This window comes from Carassius gibelio, chromosome A15 (genome assembly GCF_023724105.1).
Source record: "Carassius gibelio isolate Cgi1373 ecotype wild population from Czech Republic chromosome A15, carGib1.2-hapl.c, whole genome shotgun sequence".
NCBI classification, from domain to species: Eukaryota; Metazoa; Chordata; class Actinopteri; order Cypriniformes; family Cyprinidae; genus Carassius; species Carassius gibelio.
Genome location: NC_068385.1, coordinates 18,122,270 through 18,146,631, shown reverse-complemented (window position 1 = coordinate 18,146,631; position 24,362 = coordinate 18,122,270). Strand labels below are relative to the sequence as shown.

The window sequence follows — 24,362 nt, the reverse complement described above, 5'->3', positions numbered from 1 at the left end:
GAAAGAGGTTTCCCCTGATACCACGTTTTATTCCCCTCCTCTCAAGAAATCGATTACTTAGGATAAATGAAACGTTTATATAATTGCATTCATTTAATTGGGAACAATGTGGATAGGGCTGTGAAATACAGTAACATATATTAACTAAATTAATTAAAACTTTACTTACGCATTTCGTTTTATCACTGATATATTAATTATTCTTCTCTTTGGTGAACCTTGTGATGCTACGATTTGGCTTTCTATGATGCGCTTCAGGATCACTTGGTTGGAGCGTGCGTCGGTCGCGCGCTGTAGGGGTTAATGAGCGCGCGCGCGTCACAGACTGTCAGTTTTCAAAATGACGCTCTTGTCCGCGAGCGATCAACGCGTCACTGAATGCAACATGAAGGACCGCACACAAGAGCTCAGACAAGTGAGTATGATTAGAGTTAATTGAGTCCGGCTGAAGTTTATATCTGTGCTCTGAAGGGCAGACGCGCGCAGATAATGATTTCATATTGATCACTTAGGCTACTCCTCAGAATCGCAGATCAGTTGTGATGGCTCAAGTTTGTTGTGCACTAGTTGGAATAAGGTCGTTGTGTATCGTTGGTGGATTTGAGATGAGCACAATGAACAAATGCTGTTTTATTTGTGTTTGTCATAAATGCATTTATACTGACCTTTGGACAGAATAATGAAGTTCCTTTGTTTGAGTTGAATAGATTGGAAGTGATGCGCTAAAATTCAGAAAAACATCATTTGTGAGTTGTGTTATAATTTATTTACCTTTGAAACTGTAATTAAATAATGTTAAAATAAAAAGGGGGTTATGTTCGTGTAGATAATAAAAGTACTGCGTGCTCATTTACATATACAGTAAAAGTCAGATTACACCATCAGCAGTTACAGAGCTGAAAACTGATTTAACATGCCACATTTCACTGAGCAGATTAAGATTTAACATGATAAATGATGCTTCAACTCTGTGATTTTCTGTAATGGAGAGTACTGAGTTGAGCACAATAATCATTAACCAGTCTTTCCTCGCTATCACTGAACAAACAGAGGACAGGAGAGGGATTCTGTCCTGTTGTGATTCTGGACACTGGCTTGAGTGTGTTAACAAGTCAAATCAGAAAGCCTTGTTTCATTTCTCTGTCAGTACTAGAGCTGCGCGAAAATGACAAAGAAATTATATTTCTATATTTTCTGTGATTTTGTTGATGATAATTAGACTAAATGATGCTGAGTGTTTTTAGTGCTGATATCTTGGCTGGTTTAGGTCTGTAATGGACTGCTAATTCCCAGAGTTTTTCATATTGTGTACCGTGGCCAGTTCATAGACTTTCCATTAAGGGGTGACTTTTGCCACCTTGAATTCATTTACCGTGGACCAGGGTATTTTACCTTTATAAGAGCAGCTTTATTCCAACTTTATATGCGTCATCTTTTATGTCAAATTCTTCCCAGATAGCAAACTGACTCCAGAGCGGAGATCCGGATCAGATAAGGTCCATAACCCACCCATATCCACTAATAAAGTGGTTCATCCGGCTCGGACCTCTTCATTATGTGGGTGCATATCTTATTCAAAATGGGTTATGTGGCCAAAACTAGCTACAGAAATATCTAAAAATAGAGCTGACCAACAATATATATAAACTAGACTGCTTTAAAAGCTTCAATATCCCATTTGTTTCCAAATACCACGGAATAAAACCATTCAAAACTTGAAAAAAATTTCCTTAGTAACTCTCTAAAGAATTAGTTAATTATAGACTGTAGATACATTGAATAGGTTTTACAGGACAATTAAAATACAACCATAAACATTGTGTTTACTTACAGGTGCTGGTCATATAATTAGAATATCATCAAAATGTTGATTTATTTTACTAATTCCATTCAAAAAGTGAAACTTGTATATTATATTCATTCATTACACACAGACTGGTATATTTCAAATGTTTATTTCTTTTAATTTTGATGATTATAACTGAAAAAAAGGAAAACATATTCAGTATCTCAGAAAATTAGAATATTGTGAAAAGGTTAAATATTGAAGACACCTGGTGTAACACTCTAATCAGATAATTAACTCAAAACACCTGCAAAGCCTTTAAATGGTCTCTCAGTCTAGTTCTGTAGGCTACACAATCATGGGGAAGACTTCTGACTTGACAGTTGTCCAAAAGATGACCATTGACACCTTGAACAAGGAGAGCAAGACACAAAAGATCATTGCAAAAGAGGCTGGCTGTTCACAGAACTCTGTGTCCCAGCACATTACTAGAGAGGCGAAGGAAAGGAAAAGATGTGGTAGAAAAAAGTGCACAAGCAATAGGGATAACCGCACCCTGGAGAATATTGTGTAACAAAACCCATTCAAAAATGTGGGGGAGATTCACAAAGAGTGGACTGCAGCTGGAGTCAGTGCTTCAAGAACCACTACACACAGACGTATGCAAGACATGGGTTTCAGCTTCGCATTCCTTGTGTCAAGCCACTCTTGAACAACAGACAGCGTCAGAAGCGTCTCGCTTCAAAAAGGACTGGACTGCTGCTGTGTGGTCCAAAGTTATGTTCTCTGATGAAAGTTAGACGCCGCATTGCTGCAGTAATTCAGACAAAAGGAGCCACAACTAAGTATTGAGTGCTGTACATGCCATTACGTTTCATGTTCATACTTTTCAGTTGGCCAAGATTTCTAAAAATCCTTTCTTTGTATTGGTCTTAAGTAATATTCAAATTTTCTGAGATACTGAAAATGGGATTTTCCTTAGTTGTCAATTATAATCATCAAAATTTAAAAACATAAACATTTGAAATATATCAGTCTGTGTGTAATGAATTAATATAATATACAAGTTTCACTTTTTGAACGGAATTAGTGAAATAAATCAGCTTTTTGATGAGATTCTAATTATATGACCAGCACCTGTAATTCAAAACTTGAGCTCTAAAAAAGACAATAATATTGACTCCGTTCAATAACTTTGAATGAATTAGTTAAATTCAGCTATAAGCAATTCTACAGCAGACAAAGGTTCCATTGTTCACTTTGTGTCAGCTTGATGTTGATTGAATTATGTTCAAATCAGTGAAAATGTTGGAAACATGAAACAAATTTGATTCGGCAATAAAGCAGCCCTGTAGAAAACAGTGATGTCATCATCCAGTAGCCATTATACAACGTCCAACATCCAATAATAGTCTTGAATATTCAGTGTCTTTTAAACCCCAACTAAGCCAGAGGTGACAGTGGAACCCAAACTTCACCAGGTGACTGAAACGGAAACCAGGTGCAGTCGTCTCAGCTCTCCTCTGGCTAAAGGAACAAAGATTATATTTTCAGGCTGCATCACTAGTCTTATTGTGGACTAATGTCATTAACAATATTTCACTGTAAGCATGATAAAACTGCACTGTGGTCCTGCTCCTGGCTTTACTCGTAAGGATCTAAGCAGAGGACTTGCCCGTTTCTCGTGGTCTTTGCTCAGTGCCAATGTAGGCATATCTGCATCACTTTGACCATTGACTCACGTGCTACGATTGGTCGATTATCTACAATGCCTGCATGTTATGGGTCAAACTACTTTTTGATCATCACCTTCAGCAAAGATGAAAACAGGAAAACAAAGCCAAAACCTGGATATTTAAGGCAATATAGAAATCCTGACCAGGCTTGAAAAAAGCATGAATGGTCACCCAAAAATAAGTAAAAAGCATTGGATGTCAAATATTTCTCACAACAACTGTTATGACACAAGCACAAGCACAAGCATATAACATGCAGGCATTGTAGATAATCGACCAATTATAGCACGTGAGAAGATGGGATCTACAGAGAATGGTCAAAGTGATGCATGCAACATTTCATGAAATCTCATAGCAGCCACCAATTTTCATGTTTTAAAAGGATACATATAACTACTAACCCTAAAAATAAAAGTGAACCAGCTAACATTTAAAGAAGTGTGACGTTTTCGGAAATATGCTTATTCTTGCCAAGATTCATTAGAAGATCTCTTAAAGGGTTAGTTCACCCAGATAGCAAAATTATATCATTAATTACTTACCCTCGTGTTGTTCCAAACCCGTAAGACCTCCGTTTATCTTCGGAACACAGTTTAAGATATTTTAGATTTAGTCCGAGAAGCAAAAAAAACTGCGAAGCAAAAGCGAAATCTGTGGCAGTGCATTCAGAATCCACGATCTGCGAAAACAAATCTTTGAAAAACTTTAACAAAAAAGAAGCATATTTGAAGAGCCTGTTACATTTGTGCGACTGAGTTCATTTTTTTTCATTTTCATTGTGTTTTTCCTCTTTTGTAATGGCATATGTTTGATACATTAGTTTCATACATTTGATACAAAGTTACATTCAGTTTTTTAAAGTTTCGTCCATTATTATTGAACTAAATGTAATTCCATAGAAAGAGCTAATTAACATTTAAAGGCAAATGCTACAAAACTGAATGTTCTGAAAAAAAATCTTTTTACACTACCATTGAAATTTTTTTAACCAAACTATGTTACAAACTTTCCATTAGGACCCTAAGGAATCATATCAACTTGTGGAAAATGGGCATGATGTCCTCTTCATCTCACCTGCAATTCTTACTTGAAATGTAAAATAAGTGACCTACATATTCACTCTTGACTGAATTAAAATGCGGATTTAAGGTAACTAAATCCCCATACCTCCCAGAAAAACAATGAATCCTGTCCAAATTGGGCTTTGTTAACTTTAACTCAAATCCACAATAATGCTAATGTGCTTTAAAGATCTAGCTTAACTCGACACAATGAGGTATTTCAAAATTAAAACAGCAAAAAAAGCCAATAACTGTTAACAGTTAAGTAATTGGTATACGTAAATGTACAAATAAAAAATATTTTGACAGTACTTTCTGTTCTGTCCTCATAGACCTGCCGCTTCTCCACTCAGTGACGGTTTAAAAAAGGCGCGTTCGATGTCCAAATTTGGCTAGCATCTGTAGTGAGTCTTTTAGGGCATACTGTAGGGCGTATATTGGGCGCATGGCCAAGTGTGGCAGGACAATTAAAATTTTCTAAGTGGCATCTAAATCAGCGTTTATATGTATTTGCACTACAATTACAACTGCATAAATCATGAGATTATTGTTTTTAAATAATATAGAAATATTATTTTCTAAAATTCTAAAATTGCCAGCAGGTGGGGGCAAGTCATTGTCATCTTTAACTATGATATTGATTTCTTTGGTTTTTTTTATTTGTAAGCGTATATTCATAATAATTGCACTGATGTCACATTTGTTGGTGTATAAAGTATTTATTGGTTATGTGCCAATAAGATAACATCAGTCATCATGTTGTTACTTACCTGCTCATCTGGCTGATCCTGGGTTTTTTCTTTTCTGGTAACAACAGCCATACCACGTTGTACTGTAGGTGTAATTCTTATGTTGTTGTTTTTTTTTTATTTTATTATTCGTATTTAAACCACATGCTGTAAGTTAGGACAAATAATGATGTGTTCTCAAGGACTGCTCTGCATTGTGTAGTGCTAGGTTTGCTGCTCCAACAATTTTCTTTGTGGTTTTGTGTAGCCCAGTAAAGGTGCTGAGTTTGAACTCTATATTAAAATTTGTTTTGTTATTTTGTATTTAGTATTTAGTCATCACACTTATTTTTGTCTGTGGGGAGAAAATAAATATTTTCACTTCAGTCCCCATGTTGGACTATGCCTATCTAGTTCCTCTCTAGACCTTTGGAAACACAATATCTGACTTTGGTGGCTATAAGGCTAGAAAGTTCACAGTCACCTAAAAGTTTGGACATTTTAGGTATTTGCACACTCAATTCAATTAATGTTTTTACATTTGATCTCATATTAGGCAGTTTTACAAAGAATAGTGTCTCACAAACATCCCAATTTACATGCTATCAGTAATTTCTTTGTGTTATTTATGTGTCCAACCAATCACAAGTTAAGTATGGAGTGCCTCAGGGCTCAGTATTAGGCCCTGTACTTTTCTTCTTGTATATGTTTCCCTTATTGTGGTCCCATTAATGCCAGTACAGTCTTGCATGTATTATACATGACAAGATTATATGTTTATCATTTTGTAAAACCTTTGCGTGCGTGCTTCACTGCATCATTTCTATCATAACTTTCTGTGATGTTCTTCTACCCGGCTCCATACATGGCTCTGGCACTCCGGTGGTGAAAATATTTCATTGCCAGATCTATATAAAAGACTATTTGCAAACTAAGGTATAAGTGGACAGTTTTTTGTTGCCAACATTGCTGACTGATTCGTCCCTGATGATTGCATGGGTACAGGTCTAACAAATCGCTTGAATGCACTGTAAGTCGCTTTAGATAAAAGGATCTTCCAAATGAATAAATGTTAAATGACACTACAACGACAATTACTACAATGACATGTTGATTTTTTTATGATAATAAATCACTTAATGACCACTGTATTTCTGTTAATCAGGGAAAAGACCCAGAAGAGGTGGATGAGGTGGCCGTCGGTATTGAAAAGGGTTTCATGGACGAGTTCTTTGAGCAGGTTTGATATGAACATTGCTTTTTCATTAATTAAATCTCCTTTTCTGGGATTTTTTTCCTAATCAGACACACACAGAAAGATGCTGCTGAATGATTCATAATGACACGCAATGAACACGTCATGTTAATACTGCCATAAAACAGATTCACAGAATAACTTAAATGTGTTTGGACAAAGTCAGCACTAAACTTTGCAGTTGCGTTCTGTTTATCAAGTAACAGTGATAACTTCTTTTGACATGTTATATAAGATACATTTGCAAACATACACTATGCATATATAAATCAGCAGTTGACATATGCACAGTAAAACAAATGACTGCTGATCAGATTAGTATTTGAAATATGAAAATATATTGTTAAGTATTATTTATTTATTTGATATTTTTTTGTAAAGCTCTAAGTTTTGTTTGGGTCTAACCCTACAGAGGTATGTGAAACAAGCTTTACTGTTAATGAACAACATGTACTGTATTTGATCCATTCTGATCTTCCTCTTGTCTCTCAGGTAGAGGAGATTAAAGGGTTCATTGACTCTCTGGCAGAGAGAGTAGAAGAAGTGAAAATAAACCACGGTGCCATCCTGGCCTCTCCAAACCCGGATGAGAGTAAGATCCTGCTACACTTAAAGACTTAATTAGCTCACAAACGCAAATGAAAAAAAAAAATACAGTCTTTTGATCAGCTTCACCATTACAAATAATTTGTGTATCTCTGTAAAAACTTAAATGAACATTTAAATAGATTCAGACATAACAACAGGACAGTTGTGATTTGCTGCATTAACACAGCTACAGAATGTGGAGGCCGAATCTGGTTCAGATGTTCAATACACTTCTGTTTACACTCGCTTCACTTATGAAAGAGAGTGACTACATTGCAAGTGTCTCCATTAACCCTCAGATATTTACTCAGATATATGCTGACCTTTATGAGGTTCCACATGTTGTCCGTTTATACTTTATTTAAAGGTGCCCTTTTTTCAGTGTAATTACACAAGTGAGTAATATTAATTATCAACATGTAACTGCTAAATATTTTGGTATCATTTTCCTTGTAGTTATGCATAATTTACTGTTATTACTATAGTAATTAAAGTACACGTGATAATTAAAGATGTGTAAAAATGACATTGTTAAAAGTGGGAAAAGACGGTAGCACTTTATTTTACAGTCCTGTTCCTCATGTACATACTATGTACTTATTATAGTAATTACAATAACTATGTAATAACTAGGTACCAACCATGAACCTACCCCTAAACCTAACCCTACCCCATGTAGTTACCTTGTATTACCAGAACTTTCTTAGATAAATACACTGTAAGTACACGTACTGTAAAATAAAGTGCAACCGAAAAGACTATGAACGATTATATTCTTTTTTGATGTGAAAGAAAACAGTAAGATTTCATTTAGTAATTTGTGCACCAGAGGAGACCCATCTCTATTTTAAGAGTGAGATTGGTTACTGTGTGCTGTGTGAACGGACAGTCAACAGCTGTTTATTCTACAGACTCAGATTCTGAAGAAAAATAACAGTAAACAATAGTGCCATATTCTGTTGAAATCCCCCATATAATGCAAATAGTACCCATTTTATACACTAAATGTAAAGGAATATTAATGTATAGATTCCCTCAAATTGACAGCAAAAAAAAAAAAAAAAAAAAACACACATTAGAGTGACCTGTTACCTGTTCAGAGAAGTGAACGATCTTTAGATCTTAGTTCCTCTGACCTGATGATAACTGTGTGTGTGTGTGTGTGTTTTCTTATTTCATTATTGTTCCTGTAGCTCATGGATTTTATTCTGAGAGGATGAACTGAAATGAGCTAATAAAATGTTTACCTTGATTGCAATGTACGCTGCTTTGGATAAAACCCTTTATCAAATGCAAGCAAAGTACAATGTATTTCAGCCAGCCTCTAATGTCTGTATAAAGCACAAACACACTCTGCTCCTGCTAATTGCTGCAGTCTTCACTGCTCTTACCGCGCTTGACGTCATGGAATATTATATTAGAAAGTGAATGGTAACCCTGGATCTGGTATAGTTTTTTATAGCCACAACTGAACCAGAACAGCGCTGAGATGTGCAGTGCGCCATAAAAGAGAAGCAGGTCTAACTGTAAGACATCACACTGAGTTCTTGTCTGGTTGGGTTGTGTCACAGCCTGACGACGCTTGTGACTGACACACTAAAAGCCAGTGATCTCCCACAATTACAGCAGTTCTCTGTTCTTCAATTTACTCACAGTAAATGAATGTACTCTGAAGTGACACAAGAAATATTAATGGACTGATAGATCTCGTGGGTAGTGGTGTATCAGATGGCTAGGACTTCAGTCCCAGGCTATATTTATTTAGTGGAGCGATGGGCTCGCAGGATTGAGTCAGAGCTAATGGGTCCACACTCCTAAGGTGGATCGGGGCTGATGGTGGGGCTGAAAGGCACCTTCTACAATATTTAGTAGTAACTTATTAGTGGTGACTGTCAGTTTGTGTGCGTATAACAGGATTTTTCAGAAAAATTAATACAAGACGTATTCAGCCAGACGATTAACATTATTAACAGCAATTATTATATGATGCAGTCACACTTGTAGCAATATTTGTTAGTTCTGTTGTTGATTCAGGGTTAGCATCTAAATGGGCCAACCAGGGCTACAGATTACAACTCAACCTGTCCTCCAACCAATACGCTTGTATAGTTTGTTTGTCCAAATCCCTGAAATACGACCCATCAGAGCGTATAATACAATTGAGCCCCTATAGGCAAAAGTTCATTTTCATATTAATGTTTTGTACTCTTATATTTGCCCTCTGGTTTGCGTTTCGTGTAGCTCAGTTAGTAGATTATTGCGTTATACCTTGATAAGTAATCATGCTATCGTGGGTTCGATCCCAGGAATGGACGTGCACGAAAATGAATATGCTCAATAAATCATAATTTAGCATGATTTCTGTGAGGGTTAGGTTTAGGGGTGGGGTTAGGTGTGGTCATTCGAACGAATAAGCCACTTACAGTAGTAAAATATGTAGGAAATACTGTGAGAACGGTGTAAAACGCCCACACATTGCATTTAAATAAACGTGCGTTTTGATTGGTAATGACGTTATACGTCAATTCATGACGACAGACGCAACGCGATACTGTCATTATTTTTACGCCTGCTAGAGGGCGCTTAACTTTAAAATGTAAATATAGGTCGTAATAAGGTGCTTGTTTTATGTTGGAGGACAGGTTCTTACAACTACGACCTTCAAGGCCACAATCAAACAGAATAAACTGGTATTTATGATTATTTCACACAGCAGAAGGACACACGTATTGACACACGCGTCTGCACCGATTGGTTTGCTATCACATAGCTACTTTAAACAGCTCCATTAAGCCTATAGCACCAGAGAGCGCACATTTAGAAAAATAATGATGAAATTCCCATATATTCACACCTCATTTCTTTACTGAGGATATTACTATGTTACTATATTAATGATTCACTAAATTATGCGATCATCTGATGAGTTTTGTGTGCTCTCTCTCGTCTCACTGTCCTTACACATAGTAGGGAAGAAATGACATCAAAATGACTTTAAAAAAATTAATTAAATAAATAAATAATTTAATGAGTTTCTGTTTATATCATGTATTTAGGACTTAGCCTATCACACAAACAAGAGTCCTGTTTTTTCCTCTCTAATATCTGAACAATTGCTAATTCTGTTTTGCTGCGTCAGGAAGAAATAAGATCAAACAGCAGAACTGCTGCGTCTCCGAACAACAGTGTTTTGTTTCTCAGTGTTTCACAGATCAGAAAATGATTCAATCGGCCTTTAACCACAGTCATTTGCAAAGTTAAATCAATCAGATTTTTTACGAATCTGTTGATTCGACTCCCTCATTAAGACAGTAATTTGATGCTACCTTCTGACAGCTGTAGTTTCATAAAAAAGTAGCTTATTTCATTTTTGCAATCATTTAATATTTCTACATTAAAATGTTATATTTAAACTTATCATTTACACACAATCCATCTATGAATTTTGTTGATTGTGATTTCAGTTGATTGTTAAAAGGGCAGGATTTTTTGATTAAATAAGAACCGCACATGAGAGGACACAGATATGACAATAACTTTTATAATACTAATAAGCCAAAATCTCTGTTTTTTGTTGTTGTTGTTTTTTTGCTCAAAGTTATGTCAGGGTTTTGATTTCTCAACTGAGAGAACACATTGTTTATTATATTATAATGAATATTTAACGTTACATTTAATCTTTGACTATAGCCTAGACATGTTGCATACTAATTGTACTATTTATGAACCTCAAAGCATTTGTTTGTGTATTTTTTGTTTCTCCATAACAATGTTCTGTTTGAGGGCATTATTAGTGTAGGTATAGGCCCTGAACACAGTACTGTACTTTGTGTCACGTTCTTATTCATCTTGATTTCTTGTGTGCTTCTCCTGGTTGAGGCGTAGTGAACTGATGTGCTGATCTCATGAATGTGGAGTGAGTCATGCACAGAAACCAACAGCCAGGGTCAGGCTATTCGTTAAATAATACATGAAATTAGTAAACGATTAAAATAAATTATTATTGTTTTTCACCAAACCTTATCTTATATCCCTCGAACACAAGGAATATGTTGCACGTGTTGCATGAGACCATATGGTGATACTTATATAGCCTGATGATGATTGTCATCCACTGCCAATATATAGATGACTGCAAGCAGGACATTTTAGAAAAAACTAAATATATTTTAGTGGTCCAAAATAGAAGGAAGGGGATACAGCATTAGAACAACACCAGGGTGAATAAATGATGACTTAATTTTCATTTTAAGGTAACCTTTCACTTTCAAAAGTAATGGACAGTCAAAACACTGTAACTCTCTGCACAAAATCACTGTAAATGCATCGCATTGAATTAAGGATGCCTTCAGGATTTCTAGAAGGGAATAGTTATAATATAATAGGTATATTCCAGGAGCTCGAGATCAGAAATGATGTGCATGTAAACATGTTCTGTGTTTTTCTCTTTAATTGTATGACAGAAACAAAAGCGGATTTGGAGGAGTTGATGACAGATATCAAGAACTTGGCTAATAAAGTACGCTCCAAGTTAAAGAGTGAGTCCTTCATCTTTAACAACACACATGTTGAAGCATTAACGAATCGATTGCCCCTCTCTTAACCTGTCAGGTGAAGACTAACTTACTTCAGTATGAATGTGATAGACTGTGGTGAAGTAGAAGCTCACTTAAAGTTTTATAAATAGTAAGAAACGTAATAGGCAGTGAGTCTAGTGACAATAACATTGTCTGATATGAGCACTCAAGCTTCAGATGGTTCAAAATGCAGCAGGTAATTTAATAACTCTACCGGACGTCCTCCCAATAGTGCGTACGATGATTTAATCTTGAGGTCATGAATGCATGAATAAGCTTTTTGGCGTTATAAATAGAGAGCAGTCAATATCATTTGCATTTACCATCATTCATTAATGTTCCCTAAGACGATGAAGCGATGAGTGATGTCTTCTGCTGAGCTCACCATTACATCATGACACTGAGTCCCGAGGATTGGGAATAACTTTGCTATTATTGATTCTTCTTTACTCCCTTTAGCACAAGTAAATAATTAACCATCGTTTATTTTATTTCTTTAGATATCCAACAGACCATAGAGCAGGAGGAGGCACTAAACCATTCAAAAAATCCATCGGCTGATCTGAGGATACGGAAAACACAGGTCAGAGGCGTTACAACCTGTTATTACTGATGACTGGCAGATATGTTGTTGTGTGCTCATTAATATAAGAGGTTTCTGTTTTTCAGCACTTAACCCTGTCACGTAAATTTGTGGAGGTGATGACAGAATATAATGCAACGCAGTCAGATTACAGGGAGCGCTGTAAAGGACGGATACAGAGACAGCTGGAGATCAGTGAGTAAAACACACTGGTAATGCTTTAGTAATCTAGACATGACCAGAAACTTAAACATATATATGTAAGGTCCAAGTTCCCAAACAAATGCTAATCACTAATCACCATTATGGTGACTTCTTAAGAAGTAAACAACTACATTTCTCTCAGTGGCACAGTTAAAGACGACTTTATAATATAAACTCACAGTAAAACAAGAGCTGTGATCGTTCTGCTGTTCATTCACAGTAGTTTGTAAATAAATGACCAGCGTGCATGAATTTCATAGCAAATTTTCGACTACAGTAATATATTATAAAATATAATATTAATTGATAATTAATAATATTTAATATTATTTACAGTGTAGCATTTTGGCTGTTTATTAGACCTTCTAAAGCATGTGTTGATGTCTATTCTGAATGACCATATTTTAGATCTCTTAATCCAAAACCACATACCTCAATTTAACAACTACCTTACTAACTATTAATAAGCAGCAGGTAATAAGTTTATTCTAATTAGCATAATCCAAAGCTAATAGCTGGTTAATAGTGATGATTGAACCCCTAAAAAGTGTGAATAAAAACACAGATTTTCACTACAAAAATATTTATAAAAGGAATAATTGTAATAGCTGTAAGCAATTAATAAAACAGAATTGCCCCACAAGTTTTTCTGTTATTTGAGGCTTTAGTGTCAATTGCTTCCGTCTCTTCACATGATCCCTGACTCAGGTTTAGGATTTTTCTTGTGACTCAAGAGGAGTGTGCACATCACTCTGAACCACTTGAAGTTAACATTTAATTTGCTGTATTTCCCAGCTCTTCGAAGCCATAATGTTTTTTCCAACGCTCTAATGCCAAGGCATATTAGTGTTTTGTGTGTCAAGTGTCCGTACGTCCTCTATATAATTATATGGTTCTGGGGAGAACAGATGACCCCCATCTGTCTGACAGGCCTGTGTCTTCAAACTGGAACCATAATAATCATCCTGCCATCTTGAGGGAAGACTGCTAGTGTTTGCAATCTGTTACTGACTACCAGGACAGTGTAGTAGATCTGCCCTGCTGGGTCATGCCACAATAATGTCCGCAGTATAGCTCTACATTCAGTGTGTAATCAAGTCTGAGTCACGATTCATCCAGATCACAGATGTGTGATCACGCCACACAGTTCATTATTAACTCAATGAGCCACTAATTACAGACTGTCAGGGGTGAACAGTGGTGCATGTCACCGCACTGTTTCAAGCTAATGATTCTCTATTGTCATTTAAAAAAGTGCAGTAGAAATGTTTTTGTGTAATAAGCCCTTTAGAGAAGCATTTCCTCCATAATGGATTTCCTCGTAGCTTGACCTTTTCATTACATTTTCAGTGAAACAAGAAGGTATTGTTAGCAATATTGTTAACAGGTTTGGATTTTGGCTCAATCAGAGTGTGCATTCATCACAGGTGTTGTGTATTTCTGTGGTTTGGTGAAAACATGGTAACCCAAAAGATTAGAGAGCACATGTTGACTGCTGTCTATGATGTTTGCTTATTATTAGTTAGTAAGGTAGTTAAGTTTAGGATTAATGGCCCTAGAATATGATAATGCAGAGTAAGGCATTAATATGTGTATTATAGGTAGAGATGTTCCGATACCCTTTTTCTCTTCCCGATACCGATTCCGATACCTGGGCTCAGGGTATCGGCCGATACCGAGTACTGATCCGATACCTGGGTGTATATCTGTATATACAGCTGTATATACTACTAGCCCTGTGTAAATTGCTAGAATTTTTTTATGGTGTGCTTCAGACAGATCCCTCAATAAAACATGAACAAATACATGGTGAACTACTGTATTTATTACAGTATTTTTATTATCTAACATGAATTTGACAGTATTATTTATTTTCTTATGCAAAAAAGAACTTCAAATGCAGCCAAAAATCTAACACCGCAAACTAAAAAAGGTATTTAAGTTTTACAATATAACTGTATAAAAAAACTGCAACAAATAAGTCTAGGAATATAAAAAAAGATCTATTAATCAGATAATCTCAAACAAGTAAAAAACAAGCAACCATCTAGGCATAATTATTATTATTATAGAGATGTATTATTATTACTGTAGGCTACAACAGTAGCTTTATATATTGTCAATTTACTCATGTAAACCAAACATGTATTTTAATGGGCTGCCATGAAGATCTTTGAGTGTCTGTGTTTATGATATGACAGTATTCTCAAATGAAACGGTAAATTCTCATGAAGTGACGGTTTATGCGTTCGTGTCCTCATGACACACAGCAGAGACTACAAAACAGCGAGCTCTCGCGCATCTGTGCCAGTCACCCACAGAGATGTAGATTTTGCGGGAGTAATATTTAAATAGTATTTTGCAGTTTAATATTCACAGACACTAGTATATATTCGGCTACTGTCTGGAGCCCTGCGTTTTGACTTACACGGAAGCGACTGAACGCAGTTGCCGGTACTGAATATACTCGAGAGTCTGTAACTACCGGTACTACAGAGACATACTGCTAACCACTGATCTATAATATAGTAGCGGCTTCACTGTCTTTTGGCAGTTTAGAATGTGATGAGTGATCCAGTCATATATAGATAAGGGCTGCTAACGCGTTTTCATTTCTTCTTCGCTGCTCTAAACAGGGGTTGCTTGTGGCAACACAGCACAACTTCCTGTGTTTTCAATGCATTTTGAGCAGCGAAGAAGAACCGTGCAGCGGTTAGGCAAAGCTTGCGGTCATAACTAGGTCTTTTTTAAGAAAATGGTATCGGATCGGTATATGGGTTCATGTACTCGCCGATGCCGATGCCAGAATTTGTTGTGGTATCGGAGATATTTCCGATACTAGTATCGGAATCGGAACAACTCTAATTATAGGTACTAACATACAGCCAATATGCATGCTTAAAAGCAACTAGTTAATAGTCAATAGTGTTCCCTAATCTTAAGTATAACCAAAAACATCTACACATCAACCCATTTCATCATACTGTAGTCTAGAGAGATGCAAAACTCAGCATGCATATTCATATTGACTTTAAAATCTAGTTAAACCTCTCAGATTTAACAACAGTCATAAGACATTATGAATCTCTGCATAGATCAAATATGCATTGTATGTGTATCAAATACAAAAATGTTGCCCTATGTTACTTGGTACTATAACACTAGCAAGATATTAATGTTGTTGTTTTTTTCTTTTTTCTTTGTAGCGGGAAGAAATACGACAAATGAGGAGTTGGAGAGCATGTTAGAAAGTAACAACCCCTCCATCTTCACTTCCGGAGTGAGTGGATGTATATAGCATCATATATTAGTACAGTAAAAATGTTCATTCTTTAAAGAAACAGACTTAGAAATGTGTAATAAATTTATGCAGTTTTTCAGTGTATTGTACGTTTTGAATGGAAACGTAACTGAAAATATGTTTCCATTCAAAACGTATATTTTAACATTTTTGTTTCTACTACATTTTATCATTTTCTCTTCATCAAACAGCCAGATTAAGATGGCTTGACACAAACCATATCAAGGCAGACCCTAAACAGAGCTTTCTTTTGTATATGCAAAAATTTTGCAACCTACCCGTGAAATATTAGTTTGTCTCATAAATATAAATTTATTTTGCACCTGCACTAACAATTACCTGCATTTTTGCCACACTGCCTAATTTATTATAACTATAACCACCTAAAATCTGTGTGGGAAAGCTGTGCGATACACTGCAGAGCAGGGAATAATGTATTGAAGACAAGCAATAAACTATTCAGTGTGAACATAGGTAGTCCTAGTTTTAGACAATGAATTATTTAATTTAAATTGAGTATTGGCCAGCTAACAGACAGATGGCATACAAAATTTTTATTTTCTCTGCCAACTAAACCAATGTCACAGAACCATGGGAAGATTGACTTGCAGTAGGCACAAAGAGTGTTGTATCATTCCTGTATGAATCCGAGTAAATTAAAAACCCATTATTATTAAATTAAATACAGCATAACATTAGGAAAGTGAGGAGAAAAAAAACAACACCCATACTATGATCATATTGGGAGTACAGTCTGAGAACAAGAAAAACACCTCAGCAACAAAGCACATAATCAATATAAACACACGACTTTGCAACTGGGGACGGAAATTAAGGGGGTCGAGGTAATCCAGCGCAGGCAATCAGCCGTCCGGTCCATCAGCCCTACGACACTGGTCACAGACCCGCTTGTCAGACTGGCGGTACAAAGCAGTGAAGGCGAGGGATGGGGGGTGTTGGGGTGAAGCATATCTGTATATATGTATGTCTGTGTGTGTGTGTGTGTGTGTAAGTAAAAGTTTGTGTATTTGTAGGCCTGGAGAGTTGTGATTCAATCTAGATGCCTCAGTCCACGGATTGTGATAACGTCACAGCAAGTTGTCATTGAGACAGCCTTGGTCAGGTCCTAGACAGAGTCAACAATCAGCAGGTGTGGAAGAGGGGTGAGGAACGCAAGAGCGTCTCACTGCAGTGCTCACCCGGGAGATAGTTGTTATTCCAGCTAGCCAAGGCCAGTGCTGGTAGAGGGAGCCGAAAGAAGATAAAATACCAATTGTTTGGTCTTGGGGCAAGTAGCCTCCAATTTCACGGTCACTCTCTTGTCCATTCTGGTCTCCAAATCATTACAGGCAGACTTGTGAGGCTTTGGACAGCTGTTCCCGTTTTCTGAATTTTTTCGATAACCCAGCAGAAGACCTGTTATCATAGTTCCGAATAGGTAGATGTCTTCAATGTCCTCCACGGAAAGAGCTGCCAGACACATGACCTGCCACCTCTCCCACGCGTCCTTCATGTAGTTAGCTGTGAACCTTCCGGCAGGGCAATCAGGTTCCCCCGATCCCAAGCTTCTCGTTGAGAAGATGGTGTCAATTGCGTTGAGAGACCAGTCGATCAAATCAAATGTTTTCCAGTTTTGGAGAGCAGTGCAGAGAGAGTCTCTGAGAATAGATGAGACGAGAGAGCAGAAGGGAAGGCAGGGGGAGGAGAGGGAGAGAAATGTGTCCTCCTCCATTGACAGCCAAAGAAGAACAATGAAGACTTTGTCAAAGAAGACTTCCTGTGTCCCCTGATTCTCCATGGCCTCTTGAGTCCCTTGATCTGCCATGGCCTCCTGAGTCCCCTGAACCTCCATGGCCCCCTGTGTCCCCTGATCCTCCATGGCCCCCTGTGTCCCCTGATCCTCCATGGCTTACTGTGTCCCCTGATCCTCCATGGCCTCCTGAGTCCCCTGATCTGCCATGGCCTCCTGAGACTCCTGACCCTTCATGGCCCCCTGTGTCCCCTGATCCTCCATGGCCTCCTGTGTCCCCTGGTCTTCCATGGCCCCCGTGTCCCCTGATCCTCCATGGCTTCCTGAGTCCCCTGATCTGCCATGGCCTCCTGAGACTCCTGACCCTTCATGGCCCCCTGTGTCCCCTGATCCTCCATGGCCTCCTGTGTCCCCTGATCCTCCATGACCTCCTGTGTCCCCTGATCCTCCATGGCCTCCTGAATCCCCTGATCTGCCATGGCCTCCTGAGACTCCTGACCCTTCATGGCCCCCTGTGTCCCCTGATCCTCCATGGCCTCCTGTGTCCCCTGATCCTCCATGGCCTCCTGGGTCCCTTGATCTGCCATGGCCTCCTGTGTCCCCTGATCCTCCATGGCCCCCTGAGTCCCCTGATCCTCCATGGCCCCCTGTGTCCCCTGATCCTCCATGGCCCCCTGTGTCCCCTGATCCTCCATGGCTTACTGTGTCCCCTGATCCTCCATGGCTTCCTGAGTCCCCTGATCTGCCATGGCCTCCTGAGACTCCTGACCCTTCATGGCCCCCTGTGTCCCCTGATCCTCCATGGCCTCCTGTGTCCCCTGGTCTTCCATGGCCCCCGTGTCCCCTGATCCTCCATGGCTTCCTGAGTCCCCTGATCTGCCATGGCCTCCTGAGACTCCTGACCCTTCATGGCCCCCTGTGTCCCCTGATCCTCCATGGCCTCCTGTGTCCCCTGATCCTCCATGGCCTCCTGTGTCCCCTGATCCTCCATGGCTTCCTGAGTCCCCTGATCTGCCATGGCCTCCTGAGACTCCTGACCCTTCATGGCCCCCTGTGTCCCCTGATCCTCCATGGCCTCCTGTGTCCGCTGATCCTCCATGGCCTCCTGTGTCCCTTGATCTGCCATGGCCTCCTGTGTCCACTGATCTGCCATAGCCTCCTGAGACTCCTGACCCTTCATGACCCCCCGTGTCTCCTGATCCTCCATGGCTTACTGTGTCTCCTGATCCTCCATGGCTTACTGTGTCTCCTGATCCTCCATGGCTTCCTGAGTCCCCTGATCCTCCATGGCCCCCTGTGTCCCTTGATCTGCTATGGCCCCCTGTGTCCCTTGATCTGCCATGGCCTCCTGAGTCTCCTGATCCTCCATGGCTTACTGTGTCCCCTGATCCTCCATGGCTTACTGTGTCCACTGATCCGCCATGGCTTCCTGAGTCCCCTGATCCTCCATGGCCTCCTGAGACTCCTGACCCTTCATGACCCCCCGTGTCTCCTGATCCTCCATGGCTTCCTGAGTCCCCTGATCCTCCATGGCTTCCTGAGTCCCCTGATCCTCCATGGCCTCCTGAGACTCCTGACCCTTCATGGCCCCCCGTGTCTCCTGATCCTCCATGGCTTACTGAGTCTCCTGATCCTCCATGGCCTCCTGAATCCCCTGATCCTCCATGGCTTACTGTGTCTCCTGATCTGCCATGGCCTCCTGAATTTCCTGATCCACTATAGCAACCTGAACTGGGGGCATCCTGTCACGTGTATGTTCCTGTTGAGTTCCTGTTTGCCCTTATGTGGTTCTTCCTATTCCTGTCCGCATAGTGTGTTATAGTTTCCAGCTGTGTTTTATTAATTTTTTTTTTTTTATTTGCTCCCAGGTATGTCCTATTGGTGTTTGTGTATTCAGTAAAACACCCAGTGATTGAAGCAGAATTATGTTGGAAACATCATCATTCTCACTTTCTCATTTTGCCCCAGATCATCATGGACTGCAACATCAGTGAACAGGTCATGAATGAGATTGAGACGCGGCACAATGAAATCATCAAACTGGAGAACAGCATCCGTGAGCTGCATGATATGTTCATGGATATGGCCATGCTGGTGGAGAGCCAGGTGAGCTTCACTGACAGCTGATTAAACAGCTGCTGCTTGCTCTGTGTGTGTCACATTGTGTCACTATCAATATCAAAAAAAAATCTGGAAACTGTTTTATTTTTACAGGACATATTCAGACCCAGTTAAAATTCGCTTTAGTGTGACACGTAGATGTGAGCCGTAGTCCTGCAGCATTTGGGACATCTGAAGAATCACATTCACACTGTAGGGAACAGACAGGATTTAAAACAGCTATAAAGTAGATGCAGTGTAAGCTAGTAGTTTATTTATCTTTCATGGTTGTGCAGTGATTCAGTCAGATGGCTAATGTCTCAACTCACCCACATTATGGTAACTTCAGAACTCAGAAAAAAAAAATTGTGTTCATCTTCAGTCATCAAACAAACACAGTTTTCCAGCATTTCCTGCACTTTACAACAGTGACTGTATGATGTTGATATCTATCTTTCCACACTTAGGATAACAGAGAGACTCATACACAACTATTGCAAAAGGTGAAAACATCCACTGATGTTCATGAAGGTAACGATGCATTAAAAGCCAAGGGGAATAAACTTGATGGTCAGGGTGAATTGTTCCTAATTTGTTTGCTGGAAAACATGTACATATCTTATGTAACTATAAAGATCAGTGGCAAATAAAACAAAAAGATCTTTAAACAAATAATAAAAAAGGGAAATTAACTAGACACATGTGAACATAATGGGTAATCAAGAAAACAAACCATAATTAGGAGTCAATGAAACAGGAACACAGGAACAGTGGAACAAAATAAACTTCAGAACAGCAATATAGAAACCCATGACCACTCCATTTAATGATTATTTTGTTCTGTCTTACACAATCAGTGGCTCAAAAAAAAAAAAAGATCTTTCCAAAATCAAGTCAGATCCTACTTTTTCCCCTCTCATTCAAGAATCAGCTTATATCTATACCTACTAGCAAAGAAAAGACATTGCAATTTCTATTTTCAATTTCTGAGTTTGAGTCTTGCCAGTTTGAACATCAAAGCGAACTGAGCTCTCTTTTGTATCTTATCATGGTTGAACTGACAAATACACACAAAATCATGTCAGAATTACTGTTCTGTCATGTATCCTCATAAGCGTAGTCAGAAGTGGATGTTAACAGTTAGAGGAAATGAGAAGTGTGTCAATATATTAGATCTGTACATGAGGCCTTAAAGTGACAGCAGCCTAACAGACCTGCTGCTGTCTGTGTCCTTTATATGATTTTATTCACATATATAATCACCAAACAACTATTTGATATGTTAAGATGTAACGCAGCAATGACATTGATTCTTAGCATAAGCTTGAGTCCAGACTCGGGGACCGTTCCTGATCAGATCCTCCTCTCTTTACTATGCTTCCTGTCTGTCTATACCATCCTATTGCAATAAAGCCAAGACTGCCAAAAATAAAGAAGGAACTACAGACATGAATAAACATTGGCCTGGCTGTCCTGTTTTCTTTCAGGGAGAGTTAATAAACAATATAGAGAAGAATGTCAGCAGTGCACAGGAATATGTGGAAAAGGCCAAAGAGGAAACCAAAGCAGCTGTCAAAGTCCAGAAGACTAGCAGGACGGTGAGAGAGCACAACGAATCCATTATACTCCTCTGAAATCACCTTTCTCTTTTTCTTTCCTCTTTCTCTGGTGCCGTCCATCCGCCGTTCTGGTCAGGGAGATATGATAGACCGTATAGAGTATAATGTGGATCATACAGTGGATTACATTAAGGATGCGTTGTTAAACACCAAGAAGGCTGTAAAGTACCAGAGTAAAGCGCACCGGGTGAGTGGAAGATACGAGGCCTGCTGTCCGTCCTGCATGAACTCATTTCTCACCTTTTTTCCATTCCCACTCCTTGTTATGGGAAGCTTTGTCTGTGTGCTGTCAACGTTAATGTAATGCTGATGGGTCAAACTGCTTTCTCAGTCAGTGAGGTGCTAAATTCATTTACACACGAAAACTAGCCAACAACAGTTCACCCAAAAATGAAGATTTTCTGTATATGTGATCATTCTCAGTTCATCTGAGATCAGGATGAGTTTATATCTTCATCAGGTTTGTAGAAATGTAGCGTTGCATCAGTGTCTCATCAGTGGATGCTCTGCAGTGAATGGGTGCCGTCAGAATGAGAGTCTGATAAAAACATCACAATAATCCACAGCACTCAGTCCATCAGTGAACATCTGGAGAAGACAAAAGATGAAACAAATCTAAGATGTCTGTAAATTCATACCGATGCTTCCTTTATTCATAACATTGCGTTCTCCATAGAAAAGAGCAGTACAGCTGAGCTCCACTACAGAAGGAAAGGGTTTGGTACAGGAGAGATTAATTACTAGATTTTCATTTCTGGGTGAGCTAAACCTAGTTGTTAAGGTTTGTAATACTTCTAGTCCTGAGATATCATGACCTGAAGATGCCTGCAGTCCTCTGATTTTCTGTCCATATCACCCACAGAAGTTGATCCTGATCGGCGGGTGTGTGTCCATCTGTCTGTTCATCCTCATCATCTCTCTAGCCATTGGATTGAGCTAACAAGACCCTCCACTGTCTGTGCGCCGCTTGTGACAGACAGGAGCTCAGGACCATCTGTGTGCATACTGTTTTATTTGAGATTCAGCCGATAGATTCAGTAGAAAAAAATACAAATAAATCATAGACATGCAGGATGTGCAATGTACTGAAAGATGAAATTAGATGAAATAGGCTACGATGTACAGTGGCTAGAAAAAGTATTCACTATCTGTAAAGTTATTGTTTTACGTGTCAATTGACTTTTTCTGAAGTTATACATTATAGAAAATATGTAAAGAAAGCAGACAGGACCATTACCGTTTACAGAAGTGGGTGTGAATTTCAGCCCAACACTTCCTATTTAATGTTCAAAAGGTGAGAGGTAGGATGTAAGTAGCTAAATATTTCATATTTGATGACCCAGAGTAACTAAATATTAAATGTGAATCCAGGAATGCAAGCAATTCAAAAGGAGCCGTTTTCAGCAGATTCGGCTTGAGGTTAAAATGCATTCTTATGCAATAAAATCTAGTTCTAGATTTCTACCGTCTATATCCTACTCAAATATTGTGATTCCAGACCCAGATGTCTTCGCTGCGATCAGTGGCTGGACTTTGATTACACACATATGATTGTCCGTTCTCCTGAAAGAGGACACTTTTCATGTCATCACCTGTGTTTGTGTTGTTATGTACCGCTCTGTGTCACGTCTGCTCAGCACTGTGGCATGACTGTAAATGGTAAACAGTGTTATGTATTTACTACACTCCTAATGTTCAAAATAATGCCGTCTTGGAGAGCAGTGTTGAGCTAAGTGTTGTTTACTCTTAGAAACTGGTGTTTTACATTAGACGATACTTACATTAAGATCACAACAGCATATGTTTTGTAAATGAATCTATATCATGTTAAGTCATAATGAATGAAACCCCCACAATCCTCAAACTGCTCTCCATGAATCTTTAAACATCTAATGATATTTCTGCCTGGGTCTTCTTTTTTTCATGCTGCCTGGATATCTTTTTTTTTTTTCTTGAACTCTTCCAAATACAGAAGAAAATCACAATTATTATCTGCTGTGTGCTGCTTGGGATCGTGGTTGCTTCTATCATCGGCGGTGTGTTGTCCTGAATGACACACTTTCAGCATGATGTGTTTAGAGCGGATCATAAAGAGGATGTTTGTTTGAGTCTGTGTGAGGCTGGACTGAACTACATGGCTTGCATAGGCATCAAACCTGAGCAAAAGTCATTTAGTCAGTTCAAGCCTTTATTCTGGTTATTGTACGTCGCTGTATTTCCTCAAGAATAAAACACAGGTCGCCTCTGAACAAAACTAAATGTATCATCTGTCATTGTGATACTTTGAGGCTCTTTGAAGCAAACACGTTCTCTTATTCTATAGTGATAAAGAGAAAGTAGTGTGTGTCGTTATCATAAATGAACCACTAATCTTTTATTTAAATTGAAAACAATGATTTCTGTTTGTTTTATTCTGTTGTTGCAGTTCAAGGTCCAGTTTATTCACACCTCTGAGATTGTTTCCAGATGTCTGTGTGCTTCATTAAACATGTGAATGTCTAAAGCGAACATGCATTAGTCCTCTAATTCACGCATCTTAAATTTGCTCGACAAAAACATGTGAAATGCGGTACTAATGATAACAGTCAAATCATTATAATCAAATGTATAGTTAGATTGAAATTCTACGTTCAAGATCTATAGCTTGGTCTGATTTGTCAATCTGCTAGTATGAATACATTTCTGGGCCCATGGTGCACATAATATAAGAGAAATGTGTCATTCATAATCAACAGTTCGTATTGTTTATCATAGACCAATACATTAGAGCAAATTGTGCATGTTGTAAAGCTTATATTGCACTTAGAATTTGTATTCATTTCTTAAATGTATATGTTTTGTTTGTATAAAAGGATGAATCCCTTCTCTGAATTTGAGTAAATGCCATTGATTAATATACAATAGATATTTTGTTTCATTTTCAACATCTCAACTTGAGTGTTTCCAGCAAGAGACCTTCAAGTGTTCAGGTGAATCACAAAAAGGGAGGACCTTTCCACTGACAAAACACATCTAGAAAGACAATGTACTGCACACAATAAAACCTGGTTTTCCTCTTTCCTTTACATAAAACA

The 24,362-nt window shown here is 38.6% G+C and overlaps 1 protein-coding gene across 3 annotated transcripts; it reads left to right on the top strand.

The window, feature by feature from the left end:
* Positions 1–315: 315 nt before the first annotated feature.
* Positions 316–24,159, top strand: stx1a (syntaxin 1A (brain)). 3 transcript variants are annotated; one of them, XM_052615957.1, is made up of 11 exons: positions 316–415; positions 6,477–6,551; positions 7,059–7,158; positions 11,618–11,692; positions 12,232–12,314; positions 12,401–12,509; positions 15,725–15,798; positions 19,538–19,675; positions 21,157–21,267; positions 21,365–21,475; positions 22,151–24,159. In XM_052615957.1, the coding sequence occupies exons 1-11, from the start codon at positions 341–343 to the stop codon at positions 22,226–22,228; spliced, it is 1,029 nt and encodes a 342-aa protein (XP_052471917.1). In that variant the 5' UTR covers positions 316–340; the 3' UTR covers positions 22,229–24,159. The 3 variants fall into 3 exon arrangements, with proteins under 3 accessions (XP_052471917.1, XP_052471916.1, XP_052471915.1); XM_052615956.1 differs by lacking the exon at positions 21,157–21,267; XM_052615955.1 differs by lacking the exon at positions 21,365–21,475.
* The last annotated feature ends 203 nt before the right edge of the window (positions 24,160–24,362 follow it).

Coding starts and splice junctions, on each gene's coding strand:
- stx1a (XM_052615957.1), top strand. CDS start 341: ATGACGCTCTTGTCCGCGAGCGATCAACGCGTCACTGAATGCAACATG. Junction 12,315..12,400: donor TGAGGATACGGAAAACACAG/GTCAGAGGCGTT, acceptor TCTGTTTTTCAG/CACTTAACCCTGTCACGTAA. Junction 15,799..19,537: donor CCTCCATCTTCACTTCCGGA/GTGAGTGGATGT, acceptor ATTTTGCCCCAG/ATCATCATGGACTGCAACAT.